At 38.5% G+C, this 26,645-nt stretch overlaps 1 protein-coding gene across 2 annotated transcripts in view; it reads right to left on the bottom strand.

The window, feature by feature from the left end:
• Positions 1 to 26,645, bottom strand: part of LOC129266557 (uncharacterized) — a 182,488-nt gene that overhangs the window by 142,833 nt on the left and 13,010 nt on the right. The window contains exons 3-16 of one of the 2 annotated variants that reach the window (XM_064104023.1): positions 18,505 to 18,592; positions 18,116 to 18,227; positions 17,178 to 17,427; positions 12,090 to 12,412; positions 11,308 to 11,418; positions 9,937 to 10,149; positions 9,050 to 9,199; positions 8,468 to 8,636; positions 6,725 to 7,003; positions 5,098 to 5,226; positions 3,145 to 3,335; positions 2,015 to 2,245; positions 1,529 to 1,636; positions 288 to 468 (exon numbers count right to left, since the gene is read on the bottom strand). In XM_064104023.1, the coding sequence (XP_063960093.1) occupies positions 288 to 468; positions 1,529 to 1,636; positions 2,015 to 2,245; positions 3,145 to 3,335; positions 5,098 to 5,226; positions 6,725 to 7,003; positions 8,468 to 8,636; positions 9,050 to 9,199; positions 9,937 to 10,149; positions 11,308 to 11,418; positions 12,090 to 12,412; positions 17,178 to 17,427; positions 18,116 to 18,227; positions 18,505 to 18,592 (2,535 nt within the window). Of the gene's footprint in view, positions 1 to 287; positions 469 to 1,528; positions 1,637 to 2,014; positions 2,246 to 2,992; positions 3,056 to 3,144; positions 3,336 to 5,097; positions 5,227 to 6,724; positions 7,004 to 8,467; positions 8,637 to 9,049; positions 9,200 to 9,936; positions 10,150 to 11,307; positions 11,419 to 12,089; positions 12,413 to 17,177; positions 17,428 to 18,115; positions 18,228 to 18,504; positions 18,593 to 26,645 lie in introns of those variants that run through there. The other variant, XM_064104024.1, reaches the window with a different exon arrangement.

Here is a 26,645-nt window from a genome sequence, read left to right as displayed (position 1 = left end):
CATTGTGCTGCACTCGACCCAGGTGAGGTGAATGGGTACCCGGCAGGATTAATTCCTTGAATGCATGAGCGCTGAGAGGCAGCTCGAGCTAAAGCCAGGGTAATAATAATAACAACGCGCCTCGGAATAGAATATTTCTAGATAGATGGCGCTATATAAATGCCTATTATTATTATTATCATTGTGGGGTAATATTTTTTTACTAATGTACTCACCAGTGTTCATTATTTCCATACTATATCCCCTATCCCTAAGCGAGTGAAAAAAAACCCAAGAAATTTACTCACCCATAGGTCCCCAATGGACACGGATTCTGAAAGCCTGAATACTGGCCAGCTAGGCAGTAAAATCCAGCTGGACAGATAACATCTGCAGCAGAGCTTCCCTCAGGGCAATAGTATCCAGCTGGGCATGTCTGACAGGCCAAAACCTCTGATGATTGGTTGACGAGATCATTGTAAGTACCGCCTAGAAAAGCAAAAAATAAAATGAAAATGTCAGAACTGCCTTGAAAAAAAAAAAAAAAGATGTTAGATGAATAACTAGTAACATAATTTACCTACAAAGTTGTAAAGAAGAGCTGCCAATCTGAACACGATCATTTCGGTATTCTAAAGCTGAAAATCAGTATTTTCTAAGAAATAAATACCATAGGACAACACATAAAACTTAAGAGAGCAGTAATTTGCAATCTGTATTCTTCCCATTTTTTTTTTTTCCAGTTTTGGCTATTGGACCAACTGGTTATTAGACGGAATGGCATTAGACTACATGAAAGTAGACCATATGGGGAGTGGACAAACTGATGGTAGACCAAACGATAGTAGACAATTGTAAATTGCCCCTCCCTGGAGTCATTTAAACTAAAACTGAAACGACTTCAATAAAAGTCACTCCACACACGTTGCGCTACTCTCTTCACTACATTAGCGTGGATGTGTCTCCCAACGACATTTTGCTGACCCAACTATTCAGATTCAGAAATGGACGAATTGGCATAGGACGAATTGGAAATAAACCTTTAGTTTCACTTTCTAGGACTGAAGAACTCCATAATATATCAAAGCCCCACATGTGATTTCAAATACAACGCCCCGCCCCCCAAAAAAAAGCCTGAAAAGGTCTAAATTTTGAAGACAGGCATCCTCTGATAAATGGATCACAAATTTAAAATGAATTTAGTCTCTCTACCACTTGCGGATCCAGGGGGGGGGGGGGCAAAGCCGGCCCGAGCCCCCCCCCCTCTTTTAAGAGGCACAATTGAAATTTATAATTTAAAAATGCCTTTCAAAAAGCCCCCCCCCCCCCTTTGAATGTGATGACTTTTTTTTTTTGCTTGTCAAATTCTTTCTGGACGAAATATCCTTAATTTTGGTTAAAAACCTTCTTTTTTTTTTTTTTTTTGCTTGTCAAATTTTTCCTCGGGAAAATGAGCCTCCTTTTGGAAAATCCTGAATCCGCACCTGCTTTTGTACGTACAGTAATGGTTATTATTTTTTTTTTTGGGGACACACTGTAAAAAACTTACCAGGACAAGGAAAGCGTGTTGAATAAGTTGTTCCTTCCGGGCAATAGTGTCCGGTGGGACAGTTGAAAGATGTATAGTCTACTAATCCAGCCGTGTCGCAGTAAAAACCTGAAAGATATGAATATATTCTTGTCAATTTAGGGCCTTTTCTTTAGAATCATCGCACCTTTCACACAGAATATTTGTACTATAATTTTAGTGAAACTTAACTGGAATTCACCTCCAGAGTAGAATTTGAATTTGTGATTATGATTAGCATTCGTGATTCTAGTTTGGTTTCACACATGCTAAAATTCGTCATTAGCCTTATTTTTCCCTGGAATCATCATTCAAAATACAATTGTTTTACCGTGTGAAAGGGCAGTTAATGCTATTCAACGATTGTTCAGCGTACATATGAAGCAACATGTGATGGAACATCCATCGCTATCATCTAAATCATATTATTTCAGCCTCGAGCACCCCTTCAAGCTTAAGCTTACTGACCTGGTGGGCAGGCTCTGCACTCGGACACCGTCTTAGAGCCGTTGTTGGGGTTGTAGGTACCCAAAGGACAATCAAAGCGATCCGTTCCATCGCACCATCCACCAGGTTCACAGATATCAGCATCTGGAGCCCAACTCGTAGCACCCTCATCGCAGGTATACCCTTTTGAACAATCTCGGCAGTAGACGGACCCCTCCGGAGACCACTTCCCAGGCGGGCAGATAACAGGAGCTGTAAACAAATGATAAAAGATAATGAACATTAATGATGAGCAGTTCTTGTATAGCGCATATACATTAAAATATAAGGTCTTTACGCGCTACCTTGTATATTATTATCCCAGTGCAAGAATGGCAGCCTTTCATAGCGAATAAGATTTTCAGGGAAGTTATTCCAGTGACACAACATTTGCTCCTGCGACAATTGCTCCGGGCTTAATTTCGTCGAAGGTGTGGGGTTTGGGTTGCAATAGGGATTTATGTTAGGGTTATGGTTAGGATCAGGGTAGGGTATTGTGTTAAAGCCAGGGTTGAAGTTGGTCATTCGATTAGTGTGTGGAATTTATAGCGGAGCAATTGTAAATGTCATAGAAACGTTATTCCTGCCAGCTACCCATTCACCTCACCTGGCCTGGCCATTGCTAGGATTTGAATCCACCACCAAGGACAAACAATGTAAATTTACAGGTTTCAGGGGAACACTGGTACCCTGCCCCACAGATGGTGCAGTTGACTTGTCTTATGGAGCAGCAGAAGCTGTCTAATGGTACACTATTCATTTACAAGTGGTGCAAATAACTTCCATTGATCAAGGACAAATGATAAACACTTAAAAGTTTTAGATGAACACTGGAACCCTGCTTCATAGATGGTGCAGTTGACTTGTCTTATGGAGCAGCAGAGCCGCTCTAATGGGGCCCTATTCATTTACAAGTGGTGCAAATAACTGATTGATCAAGGACAGATGATAAACACTTACTTTTTGTCGATGAACACTGGTACCCTGCCTCACAGATGATGCAGTTGACTTGTCTAATGGAGCCGTAGTGCCTATCTAATGGTGCCCTACATGTATTCATTTACAACCGGTGCAAATAAGTGATTAATCAAGGACAAATGATAAGAACTTACTTTTTGTCGATGAACACTGGTACCCAGCCTCACAGATGGTGCAGTTGACTTGTCTAATGGAGCTGTAGTATCCTTCGGCGCACGGCGTCTCATCGATGGTTACATCCGAGCAGAAGAAGCCAGGAGGACAGTCGGTGCAAGCGGCTTGGGTACCGACTGAATAGGTACCTGGTTCACACCGGTCGTCGTCGCTGTAATTAACGACAACAATTAACAAAGGTGAATTCCACTCATTCCAATAAAGTGAAGGTGAAAGACATATTTAAGGGGGAGAAGGAAGAGAACAATGAAGAGTAGGAAAGAAAAAGAAAAGATGAGAGATTATAATTTTGCATCACTTTATTCAAATATTCATTAGTACTTCGTCCTAAAAAAACGAGTAACTTGGACTTATTTTCATTGTTTGTAACTTCCCTTTGTTTTGTTTTGAATAAAGGTGATATTAAAAAAAAATATGAAATACATCAATAATAAAACATTTACATAGTAATTTACAAATGCAATCAAACAATTATTAATTCCTTTGTTGCTCTTCTGGACTTGAGGTACTTCTAGTTTTATCAAACGTTGTTGAAATCCTGCCAGGATGGTACATCCATTGCACAGTATAGTGCAAAGAATGAGACTAAGGGTCATTTTACCGAGCTGGTCCCGAAACCCACACAGCTTTGTATTCCGTTCATGCAGGTAGCCGAACAAATTCTTAAATCTTTGGATGTTGTCCGATGAAATTAATCCGCGTGAACCGATTTCTATTGCCAAGAACTCTACATCCCTCTATGCAACATCAGAAGTATGACGACCAAAGAGAACAGAGTGTCGCTAAGGCAAGCATATAATACGCCCGCCTGTAACGCGGAACATGGAGTTATTGGTCAAGCAAGAAAAGTGGAAGGTGGCGACTTCACCTTTGACCTTCTGACCTCAAAATCAATAGGCTTCCTGGGATCCATGCTAGTATCATACACACCAAATTATATGAGCCTAGATTAAGTTAACCCTATCTAGGCCGGGGTATTTTGGGAGTTCATATGGCCGGGGGGGGGGGGGGGGGGCCTCCCAGGCCCCCCCTTGAGATCTTGGCCGTCGACCGCGCGATCGCGCCGAAAATTGGCACGCAGGTTGTCTGGGATATAATCTACAAAATTGTATAGTAATTTATTTTATGCAAATTGTTATTAATTATGCTAATTTATGCGTAATTAGTATGCGAAATCATACTTTTTCCTCTAACTCCATAAATAAAGCTCCAAATGTTCTAATTTTTGGCATAGGTACTCTTTGTGGTGTTCTTAGCAAGTTTACATGAAAAAAATTGTGATATCAGATCAATTTCTTATGTATTATATTGTTTTTTGCAATTTCTTGTGTATTTCTTTGTTTTTTGGACCCTTTGTTTTTCATTGTTTTTTCAATGAAATTCTTTGGGGACTCTTCTAAGATTATAAACAGCATAAAATACATACATTTGGACCAGCAAAACTAAAAATAATCATACATTTATGATTTTTGGTTGAAAACACAATTTACATTGACTTTGTACACGAAATCACGTTTTTGAGCAATTTTTGGTCTGACATGCACTTACATAACGTGGGGTAATTTCGGAACCGCGTACCCGGGTGACGCAAAATTGGTCTCAAAAGTTGCGCAAGACTTGAAAGTAAAAAGTCAGTGAGCAGCGCGGTTTAAAAATTTGCGCGGCAAAAATATCGCGCGACTCGTTGAGGGGGGGCCTCGGAGGCCCCCCCCAGCCTAGATAGGGTTAAACTAAAGCTATCGCGTTTACAATGACTGATTTACATGTACACAATGTCAACTCTTTATCTTTGTTTTTATTCTTTTGTCTTTGTGATGTTTATTACTTTTGAACAGTTTTAAACAATTTGTAAATATTCTGATTATATGTGATTGAGTACTGATTAAACACATAATAATAAAAAAAAGACTTACGTTGGAGCCTCTGATGTGCTCGGGCATTTATACCCAGCAGGGCAGGGTGTACAAACAGAAGCGTTGCCAAGGGAGTAGTAGCCAGGATCGCAAAATGACTCTATCGCTGCCACGGTCACTGGACAGAATCTGATGAGAGAAAAAATGATTTAAAGCTTCTAAAAAAGTAATCAAACATGTACACGAAGATACTATTAATATCAGGGGAACGTTTCATTAAGAACGTTACGTTAAGAGCGACTTTAAGAGCGACTGGTGAACCTTTCTTACGCGCTAAACCGTCAGCAATGAACGTTTTAGTGTATACCATTTACCACAAGAAAGGACCACCACTCTTTCTTTAAGTCGCTCTTAACCAGGGACTTAGTTTTAAAATCATGAGGGGAGCAATAATGAGATCTCCAAAACTTTTAAGGGGAGTGGTGGCACTGCAAAAAGCTCATCTTTGACATGCAGAGGGACCTTTGGAGGAATGCACACTAAGTTACAACCCACAACCTAAGGGAGACAATAAATCAGATGCCCTGAATATATGCAATGTGTATTGCAATTGTGTGTTATTCATAAAACCTTGTTTCGAAGTTTTGGCACCTACATGTAACATGAGATGAAACTTATATGCTCTTATGCTTGGAACTGGAAGCAACGTATCCAATTGGTACAGCGGGATGTCATTTTGAAATTCCAATGTGCAATGTAAAACAACACTTCCTCATTAATTTCATCCATGTGTCAGTCCAACACTATGATCTATATGTGGTGCAGGATAATATTTTCACACAATTCCAAATTTCTGTTGCAATTTTACAACTTATCATTTTATATTAATAGCTGTAGCAAATAGGTTTATGCTCCGAAATGAGAGAAGCAAGTCGGCAATCAATAGGACACCAGCAATCGATTGCAAATTTCAGATCCATTGCAAGTCTGAGGATTTATTTAAGGACCCAAACTAGATTTGAAATTGAGCGTAAGCTGTAAGATTTTTTTGTATTGGCAACATGTCATAGGTCTGTGCTGCTTTATTTTAGCAGGAACCCTGCTATAAGGACACTATGGCCTGAAGGTGGTTTTTAAAACCATCGGTTGAACCCATGGTTTATGCAGATTTCCTGTATAAATTACGCTTATTTACCGTGTATATAAAAAAAGTCCAATGCTGATGCGCGCTTTTGTCGCAGTGCACCAAATCGACGCCTGTTGCCCTGGTGAAGTACGCTATTTTATTCATGAGTCCACTCTTTTGAATTAATGAGTCAACTCTTTAAACAGTGGACTCATTAATGAATAAAATAGCGTACTTAACCATGGCAACAGGCATCAATTAGGCGCAATGTGACTAAGGCACGCATCAGCATTGGACACTTCAGTACACGGGGTAAATTAAGCGCAATTTAAACAGGAAATCTGCATAAATTGTGGGTTCAACCGCTGATTTTAAAACCACCTTTGTGAATTCAGGCCGATGCATCTTCATTACAGCATTCCTGCAATATCCATTTATATTTTCTAATGACAAGCCACTTGCAGGATTCTTGCAGGAAAGAGGCGTCTCCAAGTTCTGACAAGGTGCCTAATGCCACTCAAGTTTATCTTTAAACATATTTCAGTGAAATGGCTGACTTACGATCCAGCTGGACATTCTGTACAGGCAGCTTGTTGACCGATCGAGTATAGTCCGGGATTACAAGGTTTTTGATAGTCCGACGTTGGATCGGGACACTCGTATCCGGCTTGACAGCTAAGGCACGCGGCACTGCCGCTTGTACTGTATTCCCCGGCCATGCACTCTCGCATGTCGGATCCATCAGTGTTGGGGCATTCGTACCCGGCTTCGCAGACAACGCAGAAGCTGGCATTGGTGTAAGAGTATGTGCCGAGGTCGCAGTCGATTTCAGAGTTGGTTCTGAGGAAGAAATATTTTGCGTGGAAGGTAAGTTGAGGGCATTGTACCACATATTATCAGTGTCATCATTATCAAAATCATTCATGAATATTAGTGATATTAGTATCAACATTATCAATATCATCTGCAACATCAGCATCACCATCCCTATCATCATCAGCAGCAGCACCACCATCACTATCATCACCACCACCACCTTCAATACCAACATCATCGACACAACCATTATCATCAACCTTATCAACACCATCATCATCATCATAACCACCATCATCATCATCATCATAATAATAATAATAATAAAGCAATATTGACTGGCCTCGGGGCGATACGACATATATCGCCCAAACTAGATTTATATCGCCCGAGTCGTAGACGAGGGTGATATCAATTTAGTGAGGGCGATATATGTCCTTTCGCCCCCAGGCCAGTCAATATTGCTATTATTAACCGAATCAGACATCTAGAGCAAAAATCGTTAAAATTTAGATATTTTAAAGTTTAATAATGAGAATCTAGTTTGTCATGTTGAGCAGACTTGGCCTTTGAACTACCATTGTGACGTAATTGAAATGACGCGTCCTTGGCCTATAGGGACGCAGTATCCAGTGTTGTCTCAACTTGATTACCATTGTGACGTATAGCACTGCGCGGTTCAATGACGCGTAGAATACCCGGATGTTAGCTCTGCTTTATTGCCCGCTATATTTCCACGCATTTTCTCATTGACTTTCCTGAGCGGGCAATAAATTGGGCCCGTGGATAAACAATCGGAAATTTATTGACCGGCCATTCGATCCCAGTCTTAAGCAGGCAACAATGTTTCAAAGTTGCCCTGCTCAGATGTCTGATACGGTTAATAATAGGCATTTATATACATGTAGTGCCATCTATCTAGAAATATTCTATTCCGAGGCGCGTTGTTATTATCATCACCATCACCACTACTACTACTACTATCATCATCACTACTACCACCATCATCACCATCATCACCACCATCATCATCACCATCATCACCACCATCATTATCATCATCACAATCATCATCAATTCATCATCATCAACATCATCATCATCATCCTCATCACCATCAGCATCATCATCACCATCATCACCACCATGACCACCATCATCATAATCACCATCATCAACCTCATCATCATCATCATTATCACCATTACTACCACCATCATCATCATCACTATCACCAATACCATCATCATCACCATCACCCCCACCACCTACACCACCACCACCACCACCATCATCATCATCACTATCATCACCATCATCATCATCATCATCATCATCATCATCATCATCATCATCATCATCACCACCACCACCACCATCATCACCACCACCACCATCAGCATCATCATCATCATCACCATCACCCCCACCACCTACACCACCACCACTACTATCATCACCATCATCATCACCACCATTGCCTCTCACCTGGTATCGGTGCAGTATTTCCCTGATGTACATGGTGTACATTCTGTGGCCTTTCCGGTCGCAAACCATCCTGGCTGACATTCTTCCATATCGGCTAAGGTCTTATCGGGGCAGGCAAACCCAGGCGGACAGTCCGTACATTTCGTACTTCCAGCTAAACTGTACTGACCTGTTAATAATTAGTCAAGTACAATACATTGTCAAAATCAAAGAGTAAAAAAAGAAATGATTTTCTAAAACTTAGCTTAGTTTCACAAAACTGTATCAAGAGAAAGAAAATATTAATTTCTCAAATATGAAGAATAAGGGGTTTCAAATAATTCATTGGCACATATTTACAGCTTCAAATTAAACATTCTTCATCGCAGATAAATGATTTCTAAACCTTGGCTTTAAAATAAAGTAAACAGCAATGGGAAAAAAAAAATCCTGTTGCAAATTTTAAGAGGAAAATCTGATCAAGTGATTCAACTAGATTAAGATTCTACACCAAGCAACAATGTATCTATTTCTAAAAAAAAATAAACAAGAAGAGAAAAATACTAATATTGCCAATTTGAGGATTCAGTCAGAGGATCTTACCGCTGTCACATGGCTGAGGTGACTGTGTTCCGTCACTATCACAGTAATAACCCGCATCACACTGAAGGCAGTATGTCTGAAGCGTAGCATCTGCATACCATCCGTTAGTGCATCTTACTGGGGCAGCGTTGGTAACATTGCACTGGTATCCTGTATAGGGAAATACATGGGAAACATGACATTTAATTGGAATGCTCCTCAGGGAGTGGGGGAAGCATAGGCAAGCCAGGGTCTCATAGCCATTGTAATAATGTTACTTGCCAGTTTGGTATCCAGTAAGCAAATACATGGAAAAAATGATATTTAATTGGGATGCTCCCCAGTGAGTGGAGAAAGTGCATAAATTGTGCATTATCACATACTACTGGGGCAGTGATGGTAACATTGCATTGATATCCCATAGGAAAATAAAAGGAAAAGTTGACTTATAAACAGAATGTTCCCCAGGAAGTGAAGAGAGCCCATACATTGTGTGTGGGCAAGCCGTGATCTCGTGACCACTGCTTTTATTCTACTGGGGTAGCACTGATAATGTAATATTGCATCCTGTATAGAAATGAATGAAACACATGTCATTTAAAATGGAATGCTTACAAGGGAGTCGAGAAAGTCCGGGGAGATTGTACTAGGGCAGTGTTGGTAATACTGCATTGGCATGCTTATGGGAAATAGATAGAACACATATATTTGAAATGGAATGCTCCCCAGGGAGTGGAAAAAGTACATACATTGGGCCTCACAGTACATGCTACCGGGCAGCGTTGGTAACGTTGCATTGGTATCATGTAAGGAAATACATGAAAAAGCATAACACTGAAACTGAATGCGTCCCAGGGAGTGGAGAAAGTGCATAGAGTACATCATTTTCTGCATGTAATCACACTCACCTCTGGGGCAAGGCAAGCAGGCACTGGCCTGTCCTAGAGAGTAATAACCCGCTGCACACTCCTGGGCAACTGTGGAAGTACACTGGTAGCCCGGTGGGCACTCGGTACAAGAGGTTGCGTTGGCCCCGGAGTAGTAGCCGTCGGGGCAAGCTGTCTGAGAGCCAGCGAGAGGTGTGCAGTAGAAACCTGAGGAACAGCTGTAGCAGTTGACATCTGAAAGATGAATTATAAAGGTATCGTAAACAGGACTTCTGAAACAAATTTTGTGGGTTTTTTTCTTCATAATTTACCAAACTAATCCTTCTGTTGTATACATACAGTATATATATGTATACTTTCGCTTTTCACTACATATATTCATGAATTCTATTTTAACATAGCCTATATATTTTGTAAATAACTACAAAATAGTGAGCAATTAAATTGGAAATATTTTTTTGGGGGGTGAGAGTCACACTTACTATGTATATAATGATCCATCATTCAATTACCATTGTAATTTTCTATCTTTTATTCATTTCATCACTTTAATCATTAAAAAAAAATTATCAATCCATTCATCCACCCATCCATCCACATAAATATCTATCCATCCATCCATTGATTCCTCCATCCATGCATCTATCCATCCATCTATCCAACTTTCAATCCATCCATCTATTTAACTTTTCATCCATCCATCCATCCATCCTCCCATTCTTGTGTTCTTCCATCTCTCCATCAATCCATCCTTCCATCCATCTATCCATCTATCTATCCATCCATCCATCCTCCCATTCATCTGTTCTTCCATCTCTCCATCAATCCATCCTTCCATCCATCCATCCATCTATCCATCAATCCATCTATCCATCTATCCATCCATCCATCCATCCATCCATCAATCCATCTATCCATCCATCCTTCCATCCTTCCTTCCTTCCTTCCTGCCATCCATCCATCCATCCATCCATCCAACTATCCTTCCTTCCTTCCATCCATCCATCCATCCATCCATCCATCCATCCATCCATCCATCCATCCATCCATCCATCCATCCATCCATCCATCCATCCATCCATCCATCCATTCATCCATCTATCTATCCAACCATCCACATATCCTTCAATTCATAAATTCATCATATTTATTATGTTTTTTCTCTCTCCTCATCCATCGTTTACCCCCATCACCAAGACAACCAAGTTCACCCCTGTGGTCAGACTTTGAACATAAGTTCAATGACTAGAGTTGATTCCACATAACAGTTATATAGCTTTGATGGGCCTTGCTATTTACGATTAACCATACATTATGATTAACACAATCAATCAAAACTATCAGTCCTAAAATCGATCACTGAGCTTAGTGAAAAGGGCCCCATGCACTCACCTCCGAGTGGGCTATATTCTCCGCTACCACACTGTGAAGCTGACGAGTTGGTACAGCTATGACCTGCAGGGCATGACAGACAGTCAGTGGCTCCCCCACTTGAATAGGTTCCTACAGAATGGACATAGTCAATTGTCATTAATATTAATAACAAAGATATGAATATGTACAGTTGTGCTCACTGGTGTAAATCCTTGTAACACACCTATTGTTCGGGGGAGGGGGGAGAGTGACCTGTTGTTCCACCTGCCTCCCCCCCCCCCCATTAAATAGCATGAGATCACGGATCGACGCCCATGGTTATGTTAAAAAGTTATTGAACCCCCCACAAAATGCACTCCTTCATGCTGAGTGTTCAATGTATACAACAACACAATGTTTGTCGAACCAAGAGAAACAAACTTTATCGAATGTAATATTTTATTTATCACCTGACTTCACAATCTAAAACACGGCAGAAATTGAACACTTGAAATACATTCATTTTCTGGTGGCGTTCACTTACTTTTGAGCACCGCTGTAATCACAGGTCAAGGAAGGGGGAACAAAGATAATCATCATAAGGCATAATGCTTCCCCCTCCTGGCTTGATAGTAAACCAAAGGGAATTCCCCCTTATTTGTTTTGTTGTTTCCATCTATCTTAGGTTGAAAATGATAGTTAAAAAAAAGAAAAGTGGGAACATGACATCATCTGCCAATATATTGCATATTTGAATTAAATGGCATGCACATCACTGTTTTCACAGAGAACTGCTAAACTTTCAAAAGGCGATACATCACCTGGCGGACAATCCTCGATGGTGCTGACCGACGGGCACCTACTCCCGGCGGGACAACTCTGACAGACGCCATCTCCTAGAAGAGCGTATTGCCCACTCGCGCAGTCCACCGGGTCGACCGTAGGGTCGGTGCATTCCTGCCCAGCGGGGCAAGGCACACAGTCTGTCTGGGCGGCATTGGTGATCTCGTTGTAGGCACAGCGGGTGCAGTTGTCAGAGCCGGCGGGTGCGATGTACCCCTTCGAGCAGGCGGCTGGGTCCTGTGAGGGGTCGGTGCAGGAGTACCCTTCGGGGCACGGTAGGCAGGAAGAAGCAGCCTCCTCACTGGGGTAGATAACAGGAATACAGAATTTTTTAAAAGTCATTTGTAAACAGATTTTATTCATTCAATCATTAGTTTCTTTTTACTCATAATGCACAGGTTTCATCTATCATAATACATTAATTTTACATTGCATATATACATTTGTTCATGTACATGTATACACATTCTACTGTACATTGTATATTCATTCCCAGGGAGTACTTGTTTTATATTCATGTTATCCATCTAATATTTTTCAACAATCATAAAATATTTCTAACACTTTATTCGATTTTCATTTACATTCTACATAATTGTAAGAGACTTTTAATTTTTATTTTCTATTTTATTTCTTTCTACAATGTACCGGTTACAACATACATAAAGGTGGTTACAAAGTAAAAATAGTGATGAACTACATGTATGTACATTGTAAATTTAAAAATACATTAGGTTTAGGTGAACAGCCCAAGTTGTACTTGTGCTTTTGCATATGTACTGTATCACTGAAATTTCTATACAGAAATATAATTTTCACTAGATGGTGCCTATGTTTTAGAAATGGAAATGAAGTGATCTGCATTTTGCTAATATTTCTATATTTTGAGTAGTATGAATTTCACAATATGCAAATTAATTGAAGAGTTTACACTCAAAGACCACTCGTCAGAATCCTTTAAAAATAGCAGCTCAAAGTCAAATCTAATTGTGTATGATTCTAAAATTATTTCAAAAGGGTATTTATTATTCACTATGTAAAGTCTCATACATTATAGGCGATGCTGCACTATCCCGAGTTTGCTCAATCTCGAGATTTTAGCCCGATCGGCCCTCTTCGCGATTAATCTCGAGATTCAAGAAACCCCGTCTCCACCATCGCAAGAAGAGCGATTCCTGCTCGAGCGAGGCATCCATGAATTATGTTCTGACGCCGTGAATAAATAATGCCGAGTGCGTCTGCACCTACAAATTTGCGCGATAATTCGTAAAATAGCGCGCTATTTTGCAAATAATCCCAAGTTGACTTGGGATTGCAATCTCGAGATTAATCCTACGAACTCGCGCGATAATTGCGTCTCCATTGCAAATAATCTCGAGATTGTTCAGATCGGGATAATTTGCCGGATCAGAAATAGCGCGCTAATTTGAAAACTCGGGATGGTGCAGACGGCCCTTATGTAATATACATTGTACAAACTTCCCTCCTTAAAACCAGGTGTTATTTCACAAGTATCTCCCAGCCCAGACTCAGTCATAGAAAAGGCTCATTCTTGCGTAACATATTTTGCAACCCTGTATACATGTAGTCTGCCAGCACAGACTCATATTTAACAATTCAACCAATAACAGGTCTAGACTATTAGTGTGAAGACTGGACTCCAAAGATTCTGTCTATATCAAATAAGGTAGAGCCAGACACGGTATATTGTGAACCTAGTCTCACTAATTCAGACTCTGCATTATGCACTAGGCAAATTGCGAAAACCAAAGGTCTGTGCATGCAGACTAGTCACCAAGCATGTCTACTGGTGGTTTCATACATAATACTACGTCCTATGCCTGAGTGCACACGATGACATCAATAGACCAGTGCTAATCTGGGTTGCACAATGGCCTGGGTAACTTTGCTATTACTACAGGTTTTACTGTTGCTCCCTTCAAACAATTGAGAGTACTGCCTAGCTCACTGAACTATAAGCTCACAGGCCCCTGTCAATCTAAAAGGGGTACTTTTATCTGAGAGTTATACAAACTGTGTGCAGTCGGCTTTCTGTACACAAGACATAATTCTGTTTTATTCCTCGGACTATATATAAATGATATCATTTTCTAGGCTCTTTATACTACATACTAAATTTTGATTGAATTTTACATACATTTCATATCTTCTGTATTCAATGATGGAGGCCAAACATTTTTCACCACACTCATCAGTTTGAATTAGCATACTGCAATAACTCAAAATATTACCCGATATAAAGTGAGTCGAAGATTGATAATGGATATTTTTGTTTGATCCATTGTATAAATATTGTAAAGTGCTCAGAAATATTAATGTATGACGTGTATAAAGTTAATATTGAAAACAGAGACACAAAGAAAATGTAAAAAAATGAAAAAGGAGAAAACATAGCAAATTAAGAAGGAAGACGAGGAACAAAAAAGGAAAGCAAACAAAAAAGGTATTAAAAACAAAAAACCTGAAAAAATGGGAATAGAAAGAAATAGAGAAAAAGGGGAAATTAAAAAGAGAAAAAAAACTTTTTGATAGTCAGCGTACATGCCATAATGTAACATTGGTGTCAAGGTCATGAATTCATCATTAATTCATGATCTTGGCAGCATACAGCACATTCAACTAAAAAATAAACATTCTATACACACAGTACAGTAATAAGCCATACACTGTACAATGAGCTGACTTCATAATACTTGCTTTGTAGGAGAGCAATAATACCGATTGTATGGTGCTTATAGTTTTATGAGCTAATCAATTGTGAAGAAGTACGGTCGCCCGGAGACTATCAATGCAGCGTGTATCATTATTAATAGCAAACACCATCAGTCATCTGCAATATAATTGCATTGTCTGACAGGCTGTATTCATATTTCATACAGGTGTATGCGTGCAGAGAGAGAGAGGGGGGGGAGGATAGAGCGACAGATAAAGGAAGGGCTGGAAAAGAAGAGGATAGAGAGGGGGGGGGCTAAAGATGCAGGAAAGTTCTATACAATATAACTCCATGTACAGTAATTTCAATCAAATCACTTCCAAAGCATCCTCCAGGCCAACAACCAGAATAACCAGACAGTCTCATGACTTAAAACTTCAATATAATCAGAGCAAATAAAGGATTGCTACAAATATTCCCTCTACCCTCGTGCAATTGTAGAGTGGAATTCACTTTCTCCCACTACTAGAAATGCACCCGATCTAGCTGCATTTAAGAAACAGCTGAGCAAAAACATGCTAATTAAAAGAAGTATATAGCGGCAGCGATTGCATGAATGGCCTGCACGTCTATAGCCTCTTTGAGGCGTTCAAGTGCAGTATTTACAAGACAAGAAAAGGGGAATATGCTGATTGAGTGAGAGGGAGAGATACTGCAGAAAAAAGAAAGACAGAAATATATTTTTTCAATAAAAAGAGGAAGAAAGAGAGAGAAAAAGAGCATGAGAAAGAGGAGGAAGACAGGGGACAATAAGAGGAAGATGTTTGAAAGAGAAAGGGATAAAAAAGAGAGAAGGAGAAATTGAGATGCCTAAATACTACAGAAGGGAGAGAGAAAGAAAGAAGGGGAATAGAAGGAGAGAGAAAACGATACAAGGGTTTAAAAAAGTGAGAAAAAACGTTTTTAAAAATGCAAATTTACCCTGGGCAGGGAAATGAATGAGATAAATCTAAGAGGGGAAATGACAGAAGAAAATAGAAAGGAGAGAAGGGGAGAGAGAGGAATGGTGATAAACGTGAAGAGAGGGAGAAAGGATTCAAACAAAAGAAGGAGGGAGGTATGCCTGGGCCCTGGAAATGATTTTTTTCCAGGGGGTACCAATGTCAATTTGACAAGCAGAACAAAAAGGTTTCACTAAAAAATGAATGTCATTTTGGTCCAGAGAAATTTGACAAGCCAAAAAAAGTGGGAAAAAAAAGGTTTCAGTAAAAAATTATTTGGTCCCAAATGACTTCACAAGCAAAACAAAGGGAGTGTTCACTACGAAATGTGGGTCCTTTTTGGTTGTATGTATTTCTCCATTTTGCTACATGTGATCGTAGGAGAGTGATTTATTTTTAGGAGCACCAAAAGTATAAACTGTTACTGTACCCGACTGCGTTATACATGTAGCATAATAGACACAGACAGCATACATGTACCTACTGATATTACACAAAAGTATGAGGTACATGTAGATGTATTGGCGGCTCACGACTATAAATCATATGGTGTATTACACCAGATAATTAATCTTTAATCAAGCTAGTATAATCAGAAGGTCAGACACTACTATGGATTTCTCTTGTAATAAGCATTTCTAACCACCATCATCAACCACGTACGAGACAGAATCAAACGGAATTGTTACCTTGACAACAGAATGCAGAACGATTTCAGTTTATTATTCCCCTGTGATAGTGGGAAACCTTTATGAATAAATTATGTTCCCTACATATTTACCTGGCATAAATGTCCTTGTATTTATTACTACATTATATTCATACAAAAGAGTGTAGAGAACATTGAATAATTGATGCATACATGTACACTGTACCAAGGAAATACAATGTAACAAAGTTTTTACAAGTAATAAGAGTACATGCTTGAGATTTGTTTTTCCTATTCTTATTGTGTTTAATAGTGTGTATGCAAGATTATGAAAGGCATTTTACTTGCGATACTCAAAATGTTATTTTAAATATTTAATGAAAATAGAAATAAAACTATGTACATGTAAGTAACAGAAAAATGAAAAGTAGCCCCCGCAATAAATGAATAAAATAAATAAATAGATAGATAGATAGATAGATAGATAGATAAATACACAAACAAACTAATTAATTATTAATAATCAATTAAATAAATAAATAAATAATAAATAAATATATAAATAAATAAATCAATCAATAAATAAATAAATCACTCAATCAATCAATCAATCAATAATTTTCCTAGAAGGAGGTGAGGGGAGGAGGGGGTGGGGAGGGAAGGGGAGGGGAGGAGGAAGGGAAGGGATTACAAGGGGAGGATCGAGTGAAGAGGGAGGACTTTGCATGATGACAAGACTCACCTGTAATACCCCTGCTCACAGGAACTACAGGTCCCGTCCCCTAGCCTGCTGAAGTACCCAGCCGTACAGGCCGCGGTGCTGTTACGGTCCGGGCAGGCGTACCCCGCAGGGCACTGCTGGCAATCCGTCTGCCCCTCCCCGCCGGAATAGTACCCCTCCTCACAGATGATGGGATCCTGGTAGATGGAGGGGCACTTGTGGCCAGGAGGGCACTGGAGACAGGAGGAGCTCCCGTTGAAGGAGTATTGACCTGGAGCGGGAAGCGGAAAGGGGGAGTATTCAATTGTTAATTCCAACAAAATTCTTCTCCTGTTTTGGCCATACTGTAATCATCACTATAGTCATCATTATCATCATTAATGCCATCATCATCATCACTGTCATCATCATTTGATCACATCCATCATCATCATCATTAGCAGCAGTAGTAGCAGCATCACCAACAAAAAATCATTATAATCATCATCACCATCATTCATTATCAATATTGTTACCATTATCAGCGTCCCCCTCATCAGCCAGCTACAGCCGGGGTAATAACAATAGCAGGGCCCGCTGGGAGAACAGTTTTCAGAACTGAAGTGGCTTCCCTGGGTAAATATACCTATATTATTATCAACATCATCATCAACATTGTCAACATCGTAATCATCCTTATCTTCACTGTAATCATTACCATCATCATCAAACTCATCACTTATTATCAACATCATCATTATCCTTTTCATCATTATTAATATCATCATCATTATCAACACCAAAATCACCATCATCATCACTGTCAAAATCATCATCATTATCTTCACTAAATATCACCACCAACATCACAATAATCACCACCAAATTCATCATCGACATCCTCCTCCTCATCATCATTAGTATCTCTGCCACTATCATCATCACTATCCCCATCTACGTCATTATTATTTTCTTCTTACCTTCTCCACACATAATCGGTTCAGAGAGACCAGCTGCTGGGCACGAATAACCGGCCGGACACCATTCACAGAACTCGGCTGCATCCAGACTGTATGTTCCTACCGAGCAGTCCTGTTTGAATAAAAAGAAATTATCCAAATTATAATTGCTATTATTAAGTTAAAGACCTGTTACCTGAAAGAAATACATTTGTTCTATTCTAGGCAATTACAAATTTGCTATTGTAACAAGTTGTATATATGTAATGCTTGAAAAGGGCCTCAGGAATTCATAAAAGGCACAAGTTTGATTTTGCCTCTATTGCAAAATAGATGTAACCTTTTTCCTAATTCCCATTCTAAGAATTAATTCCAAATAAATCATTTTTAATGAAAATACTAAAACTTACCATACAGTCTGATTCCGATGACTGGCTAGCAAGGTTGTTATAGGTTCCTGCTGAACATGGCAATCTTGGATCTGCTCCACCGGCACAGCTAAAGAAAGAAAATATAGAAATGGGAAATTAGTTTCAAGAGGCTGTCAAATCAATGCTGAACTGATTTTTCTGGTATAAAGTCTGGATTGAGGTTCTTGACACCTACTAGCTTCTGTTTCCTCCTACCATTTCTTCCTTCTCCTCAGTATTCCTTCTACATGTAGTTAACTTCTACAAATTAAAATCACACTTTTCCATAGATCCCTTTCCCCCTTCCTCTTCATGTCAGTCATATGTTACAACTTCTTCCATGCACCTCCTTGACATTGTCCTCATTCTATTTATCCTCTTCCTTCTCCCCCCCCCCCCCCCTTCTCCTTCTTCTCCCACTCCTTCTCCTTCCTTTTTTCTCCTTCTCCTCCTCCTCGTCTTTCTTGGCCAAATCCTTCCCTATATGTGCCCCTCATCTTTCCTCATCTTCAGGATGTACCCTACTCTATCTCCTCTTTTCTCTTCTTTTTCATTCCTCCTGTATCAATAGACTGTCTGATATATCAGACATTATCCAACAACCATGTTTCAAAATCATATCTGTTTATCACCATCAGTTTTCATCATCAACACCATGTACATGTATGCACATACATGGATTATCATTTCAAATTCATAAACCTTTGTAATGGAAATGTCTATAGCTGCCCCCCCCCCCCCGAAAAAAAACATAACAATGTTCAGAGAGTCAGAAAGTCAACAGAATTGATTGGAATAAAAGTTTGTAAAACTACGGATCTGTACAAAGAAAGCTCAAATACTGTATGTACAGTATGTATCATTAAACAACACCCCCACCCCTCAAAAAAGTATTTCAATATCTTATCAGTTCTGGTACACAAATTATTGATTAATTTTCTCAAAACCAAGGGCTGTAATCTATCACTATAATGTTCCTAAACCTGCTTATTGATTTTGAGATCTAATCATGGCTTCATTCTTTTGATAGAACCATGGCCGAGCACTCCAATCAGTGATCAGAGCAAATCAATAATTCAAGAAAAATGCACAACAGCAATGTACATGTACAGGTATGAAATGTCTTTAATATGTTCCAAGGCAAGACAAATACAATTTGCAAAAATCTTTATGGTGATGACGTACATGTATTCTTTGCCCCCCAAAAAACTGAATTACAAAGTTTTTCATTACTGCATGAGTTCAGAAAACATCTTTTGTATTCCGTGCAGCTCCTTGTCTAGTACAGTAAGTCCCATACGATTTTTACTGAATTCTTTATTCACCAACAAACTGTATCCTGTGCGTACAGTATAAAACCAAGTGAACATTTGACCCGGTTCCTGTTCTTTAGAAACAGGTTTTCGGTCAAGGTACTCTTCAAGAGTCAAGATTCTTTTATTGGTATTATGTAAATGTTGTACATGTACATGTATGTTCATATGTACAAAGAAATTTGGTTTCCAATGGCTTTAAATAACAATAAGTACAGTATGTACATGTATCCAACGATGAATATTAAAGAAAACTCTACATATAATCATTGATCACTTATACACTTGGTTTGGCATATATATGTACATGTAACATAACAAGAGCTACTGTACATGTAGGTTCCTAATTTTTCACGCCATTTCCTCAAGATGTTTGAATTTTGAGGAATATGAAACAACAAATCAAATCAAATGTACATCCAAATTTTAATTTGAATTTTGAGTACATTTCAACATCCTCCCTCGCCAAGTACATTGTACAAGTCCACTAGGCTAATGTTATCTTACATATTACTCCCTTCATTTTCACACCATAAAAGTTTTAAACTCCAAAATCCCTCAAATAGCCAAGGTGAAGGGCCTACCGATCAATAAAAACGGGTTATCATATTTTCAATCATCACACCACCAAGATTGCCACTAGTATCAAAGGCACAAAATATTCATAAAAAGCTAGCCAACTTTATCTCCTAGCACAAGAGCAATTCCTATCCCACCGTCACACTTTATGAACATGCATTATTGATTGTTGATAGGTTACCATGGAAACAAAATGGCTCTGTGCACACAAATAAAAGGACTTTGACACCGATAGTATTGGTATCCGGGTAACTTATGAGTTTACTCTTCAGACTTTTGACTGTGACAGCACTCGATGAGTGTGTCATTAATCAATTGATTTTTTCATACTTTTACTACGGTACATTTTGCTTTTCATATGAATGTTTGTTTTAGTCTCAATTGTTACTTTTTTACAATTTATTCATAGTGTAGGCCTAAAGTATGTTGGCAAGTCTTTGTTGGAGTATTCAAATAAATATATTGTACTAGTGACCTACATTGTTTAGTATACATGTAGGCCTACACATATACTTTTGACCTCCACTATTAAAATATATATTTTTTTTTAAGTATTTCAATTTTGAACAATGACTCTCAAATTATGTATTGATGTACAGGTACATGTACCTTTGTAAAAGTGCACTGTATGGATGCCACTTTATACAAATCATCTCTCTTTTGTAATTTTAGACATAAAATATTATATCTTCATGTACATGGCTTTAATACTGGATGAGCCATTTTTTTAATACGCAAACAGCTGTTTCTGTAGATTAGATGACCAAAATATAAAAGAACATCCACTGTCCTAAACATGGCCTCCTTGATGTGAAATGAGGGGTCTAATTCCAAAAATTGTACTAGTGTTCACTGTATTTGCACAGCTACAATGTATTAAAAGCCCGGGGGGCCACTTCCATTGACGAGTGGATACCATGCGCGACCACGGGGTCTTGAAAAGCACCCTAAACACGTATTTTCCATATTCTGAAAATGCACCCCTTAACAAGTATAGGCGTGTGAAACCCTACCCTTAACAAGTATTGGAAACAAATACTATTGGCAAGTATTCCCAGAACTGAGCCCCTAAACAAGTACAGCGATGTATTTTCCATATTCTGAAAATGCACCCCTTAACAAGTATTGGAAACAAAACGATACTCTTAGCAAGTATTCCCTGAAATGAACCCCTAAACAAGTAGCCTACAGAGATATTTTATTGTTAGGTCACGTGTCCGTCAGTCATCGGTTTTACCTTTAGACACCATTATTTTGGTTTAGTACGGCCCCACCTTCCACACCTCGCGCAAATCGGACTCTAAACACATATATAGTGTTGGGGCAACATGGACATCCTCTAGAAAACATTTTGATTTTGTTTTATCATCCCCACATATTTGACCCTAAACACGTATATTTTTCCGAGCGAAATACATGTAGATACCCTTTTTTCGATATTTTTGTGTTTTTTTACACCCTTATCACGTTACGTACGTAACATGCCCTATCTTAAAAAGACATCCTTTTTACATGTTTTTTTGGTCGCGCATGGTATCCACTCGTCATGTACATGTAAGTGCCCCCCCCCCCCCCCCCGGAATTAAAAGAAAACTGTTTTCCTTTTGTACTACTTGTGCAGTATGTACAGAACATGAGTAAAGAGAGAAGAAATCAAATTCATCTTTTAACATTCTCTTTACACGGTGACAGAACATACTGGAATTTCGTCAAAAATCTACATGCAACGGTAAGCTTTTCTTTACATAGCATGCATGCTTGATTGAATGAAGAGTACTCCAAGATTGCTTAACTGTGTAAACAAACTGGAACTTAAGAATGGCAGGGAAGACTTAGCAAATAGAGAAACAATCGGCATGTTTCCCCCATAGCGTCCCGTAGTCATGGTATTGATGCCACACGGACTAATAATCTACTTTGAATGGGTTGGTTGCAATTAGACAGGCCAGTGAGATGAGGTAACAATTAAAACCAGTTATTGGTCAGTTTGATTTTGGACAGGACAGACCTCTTGCATTGCACAACTATCATACTGATCACTCTATTCTGTCTGTACATTTTGCAGTACTTCAAACTGAAACTTGACAAGTAAAATTCCAGAAATGAAGGCTGTACATCTTTACTTTATGTAGATTTGGTAAATCCCCAAAAGTCATGCCACTTTTCCAATTAAACCATTTTCTTTGTTAAAGATATTAAATAAAAATGTGTTTTACATGTTGATTAGGTACCAGGTGGGTGTTTCATACAGCTGTTCGTATTAAAGTTAAGAGCGACTTTATAAATAACGACTGGTGATCCTTTCTTGTGGTAAATGGTAGATTCATTGGCGATGGTTTAACGCATAAGAAAGGATCGCCAATCGTTCTTAAAGTCGCTCGAACTTACTAGCAGCTTTATGAAACGGATCCCCGGTTAAATTTTCTTTGATCAATTCATTTTCAAAGCATGAAATGGGCTTAAAAGTAACATGGATAATTTGTACCCCATATGATAAAAGTGATCAAGAGGGCAATCACAATTAATGCAAATTTTCAAAGAATCGACAGCTGAAAAGAACAAAATTTGACAGCCACTACCGACTACGTATTCTTTGGTATTACATGTGTAAAGTTTGGCAAGATCTCTCAATGATATTCAGTATTCTTAAAACTCACTGTGACATGGTATGGTAACTTCCTTCTTTTTTGCATTCATCAACCAAAAAGATGGTCCTCATAAAAAAGGAAGATCTACAATGTACATGTCTACAATGTACATGTACTGCACATTTAAACCTAAATAGTGTTGTGATGCACATGGATTCAGAATAAAAGAGCGGGAAGAAGTGAAATGTTAAAATGTTGTGCGCCACGATTTTTCTTTCTTTTTGTTTGTATTTTTTAATCATTTTATCAGAATGCTTTCCTGAAAAAAGGATATCATGTAAAGTTTGAAGTGTTCTTTCAGAAACTAAACACTCACATCCGACCTTTTGATAAAACAACTGTTTGAAGATCATTATCTGTGTGATAATAAATGATTGTTTAACGGGTGATGCTGAAGTCCTGCGCTGTTTTATCTTTGGACTCTGTCAAATATATGTGGGACAAAATACCATCATGAAAAAAAAACTCATTCTGATTCCAGAGAATCCAGTACAGTATACAGAAAATTGATAATTTGAAAGTTTAAAGTGGAAACCAAGGAAAAAAACGATCATTTGTGAGGATTTTCATTTAATTTCGTTTTACAAATTACAAAATAAAGTACAATTTAATCGACCAATAAATGTAAGTACACTGTAGGCCTACATGTACATGTACATGTATTAAACAAATACAACAAAAGCAGAATCTTAAAGCCAAAAATGAAAATTTTGGCAAATCCTCCAAAGGATTTATTTGATTATGATTTGTGTCCATCACATTCCATGTACGTATACAAGGTGTACTCTTAAAAAGATGTTGAGGATACTAAAGAACCAGTAAACAATTTATAATTTGGATACTTTTTTTTTCATTTTATTATGTGCACACTACATGTACATGTATACTGTAAAATGAAGTTTATTTTAGCCAATCATTACTGCCCCATCAAAATCATTATCACCATCAACATCATTATCAGTATCACCTACAATATCATCATCACCACCATCATCATCACCATAATCATCATCAGTAGTGTAGCATCATCACCATCATCACCATCATCTTCATCATCATCATCATCATCATCATCATCATCATCACCACCATCATCATCATCATCATCACCATAATCATCATTGATTGTAGCATCATCACCACCATTATCATCATCATCACCATCATGACTACCACAACCACCACAAAAGTGTTTTTTTTTCTGTTAAAAAAAGTAATTTAGAACATCATTTTTCATCATCATAATCATGAAACTTGTATTTTCTGGTGCAGACCAGCAGTTACATGTATACACATGCATGAACTACATAGTACAATCTACAGAGTATAGCTTGGTGCATTACCGAATCCATAATCATCATCACCATAATCATCATCATCACAATCATCACCATAATCATCATCACCATCATCACCACCATCATCATCACCATCATCATCATCATTTTCACCATCATCATCATTTAATCATCAACATCATCATCACCATCATCATCATCATCATCATCATCAACATCATACATCATCATAATCATCACCACCACCACCACTACCACCACCACCATCATCATCATCATTAGGCGAGGCGTCAAAACCCCAAATGCGTTCCAACGCGTGCATAGCCATTGTTCCATAATGAGAGTGTGCAAAGGAGTTCCAAGAGATTAGTACGAAGTACCGTTATATTCTACATTAAAGCTAATTTGCATAATCCGTACACGCTGGGGAACGGGGCAATTATTATCTCGATCGCTATTGGCTAATCCGCCGGAGCGCGCGTCGCACGAGAATACACTGAATAGTGCAGGTTCACATACACATACACACACACACAGCGCGCCAGCGTACACTTCACATAAAATGAGGTCAGTGTTCGGCGTGCACGTCGGATCAACATTTGCAGCGAAGCTTTGCAGCGAATGCAGCGCGTGAGGTGCGGGCGGATCTACGAGAGGGGGGAATAGGGGTTGCCTGGGGCTAGCTTCCTGTACAAAGTACCAATTAAAAAAAAAAAAATCCGTGTTTACGAGAGTCGCGCAAGCAAAACGGTGGCGGATTAGGACATGCTTTTAAATTGTTTTGAGGGGCGAACGAGTGAAAATATATTTTGTATACCTTTCGTTATGAACTCCCGTTCTCCATGACGAAATGTAATTGACGAAAGGAAAGTAAAACAAAATAGAGGTCACAAACATCTCAGAATAGTTTGCGATCTATCAGGACATGTTTTAAAATTGATTTTAGGTGTCAACAAGTTAAAATATATTTGATATACCTTTCGTTGTAATCCCTTGTTCTCCGTTAAGAAATATTAAATACGTCTTTTCTCGACGATGTTGGAAACGTAAATAAAACAGAATAGAAGTCACAAACATCTCAGATGGGTGTGCGATCTATCACAACATGTTTTAAAGCTGTTTTTAGGGGTCAACAAGTTAAAATAGATTTGATATACCTTCCATTATGATCCCCTGTTCTCCGTTAAGAAATATTAAAGATGCATTTTCTCGAAAAAGTTGGAAACGTCGATAAAACAAAATAGAAGTTGGTAGCATCTCATATTTATTGGTGATACATATTTTTCGAGGGGTCAACAAGTTAAAATATATTTGATATACCTTTCGTTTTGATCCCTTGTTGTCCGTTAAAAATATTAAATACGTCTTTTCTTGACGATGTTGGAAACGTAAATAAAACAGAATAGAAGTCAAACACATCTCAGATGGGTGTGCGATCTATCAGGACATGTTTTAAAATTGTTTTTAGGTGTCAACAAGTTAAAATAGATTTGATATACCTTTCGTTATGATCCCTTGTTCTCCGTTAAGAAATATTAAATACGTCTTTTCTTGACGATGTTGGAAACGTAAATAAAACAATAGAAGTCACAAACGTCTCAAATGGGTGTGCGATCTATCACAACATGTTTTAAAGCTGTTTTTAGGGGTCAACAAGTTAAAATAGATTTGATATACCTTCCGTTATGATCCCCTGTTCTCCGTAAAGAAATATTAAATAGGTCTTTTCTCGACGATGTTGGAAACGTAAATAAAACAGAATAGAAGTCAAACACATCTCAGATGGGTGTGCGATCTATCAGGACATGTTTTAAAATTGTTTTTAGGTGTCAACAAGTTAAAATAGATTTGATATACCTTTCGTTATGATCCCTTGTTCTCCGTTAAGAAATATTAAATACGTCTTTTCTTGACGATGTTGGAAACGTAAATAAAACAGAATAGAAGTCACAAACGTCTCAAATGGGTGTGCGATCTATCACAACATGTTTTAAAGCTGTTTTTAGGGGTCAACAAGTTAAAATAGATTTGATATACCTTCCGTTATGATCCCCTGTTCTCCGTAAAGAAATATTAAATAGGTCTTTTCTCGACGATGTTGGAAACGTAAATAAAACAGAATAGAAGTCAAACACATCTCAGATGGGTGTGCGATCTATCAGGACATGTTTTAAAATTGTTTTTAGGTGTCAACAAGTTAAAATAGATTTGATATACCTTTCGTTATGATCCCTTGTTCTCCGTTAAGAAATATTAAATACGTCTTTTCTTGACGATGTTGGAAACGTAAATAAAACAGAATA

Source organism: Lytechinus pictus, chromosome 8, assembly GCF_037042905.1.
Source record: "Lytechinus pictus isolate F3 Inbred chromosome 8, Lp3.0, whole genome shotgun sequence".
In the NCBI taxonomy this organism is placed as follows: Eukaryota; Metazoa; Echinodermata; class Echinoidea; order Temnopleuroida; family Toxopneustidae; genus Lytechinus; species Lytechinus pictus.
Note: the sequence above shows the minus strand (reverse complement) of the source record. Positions and strands in the feature narration are given on the sequence as shown.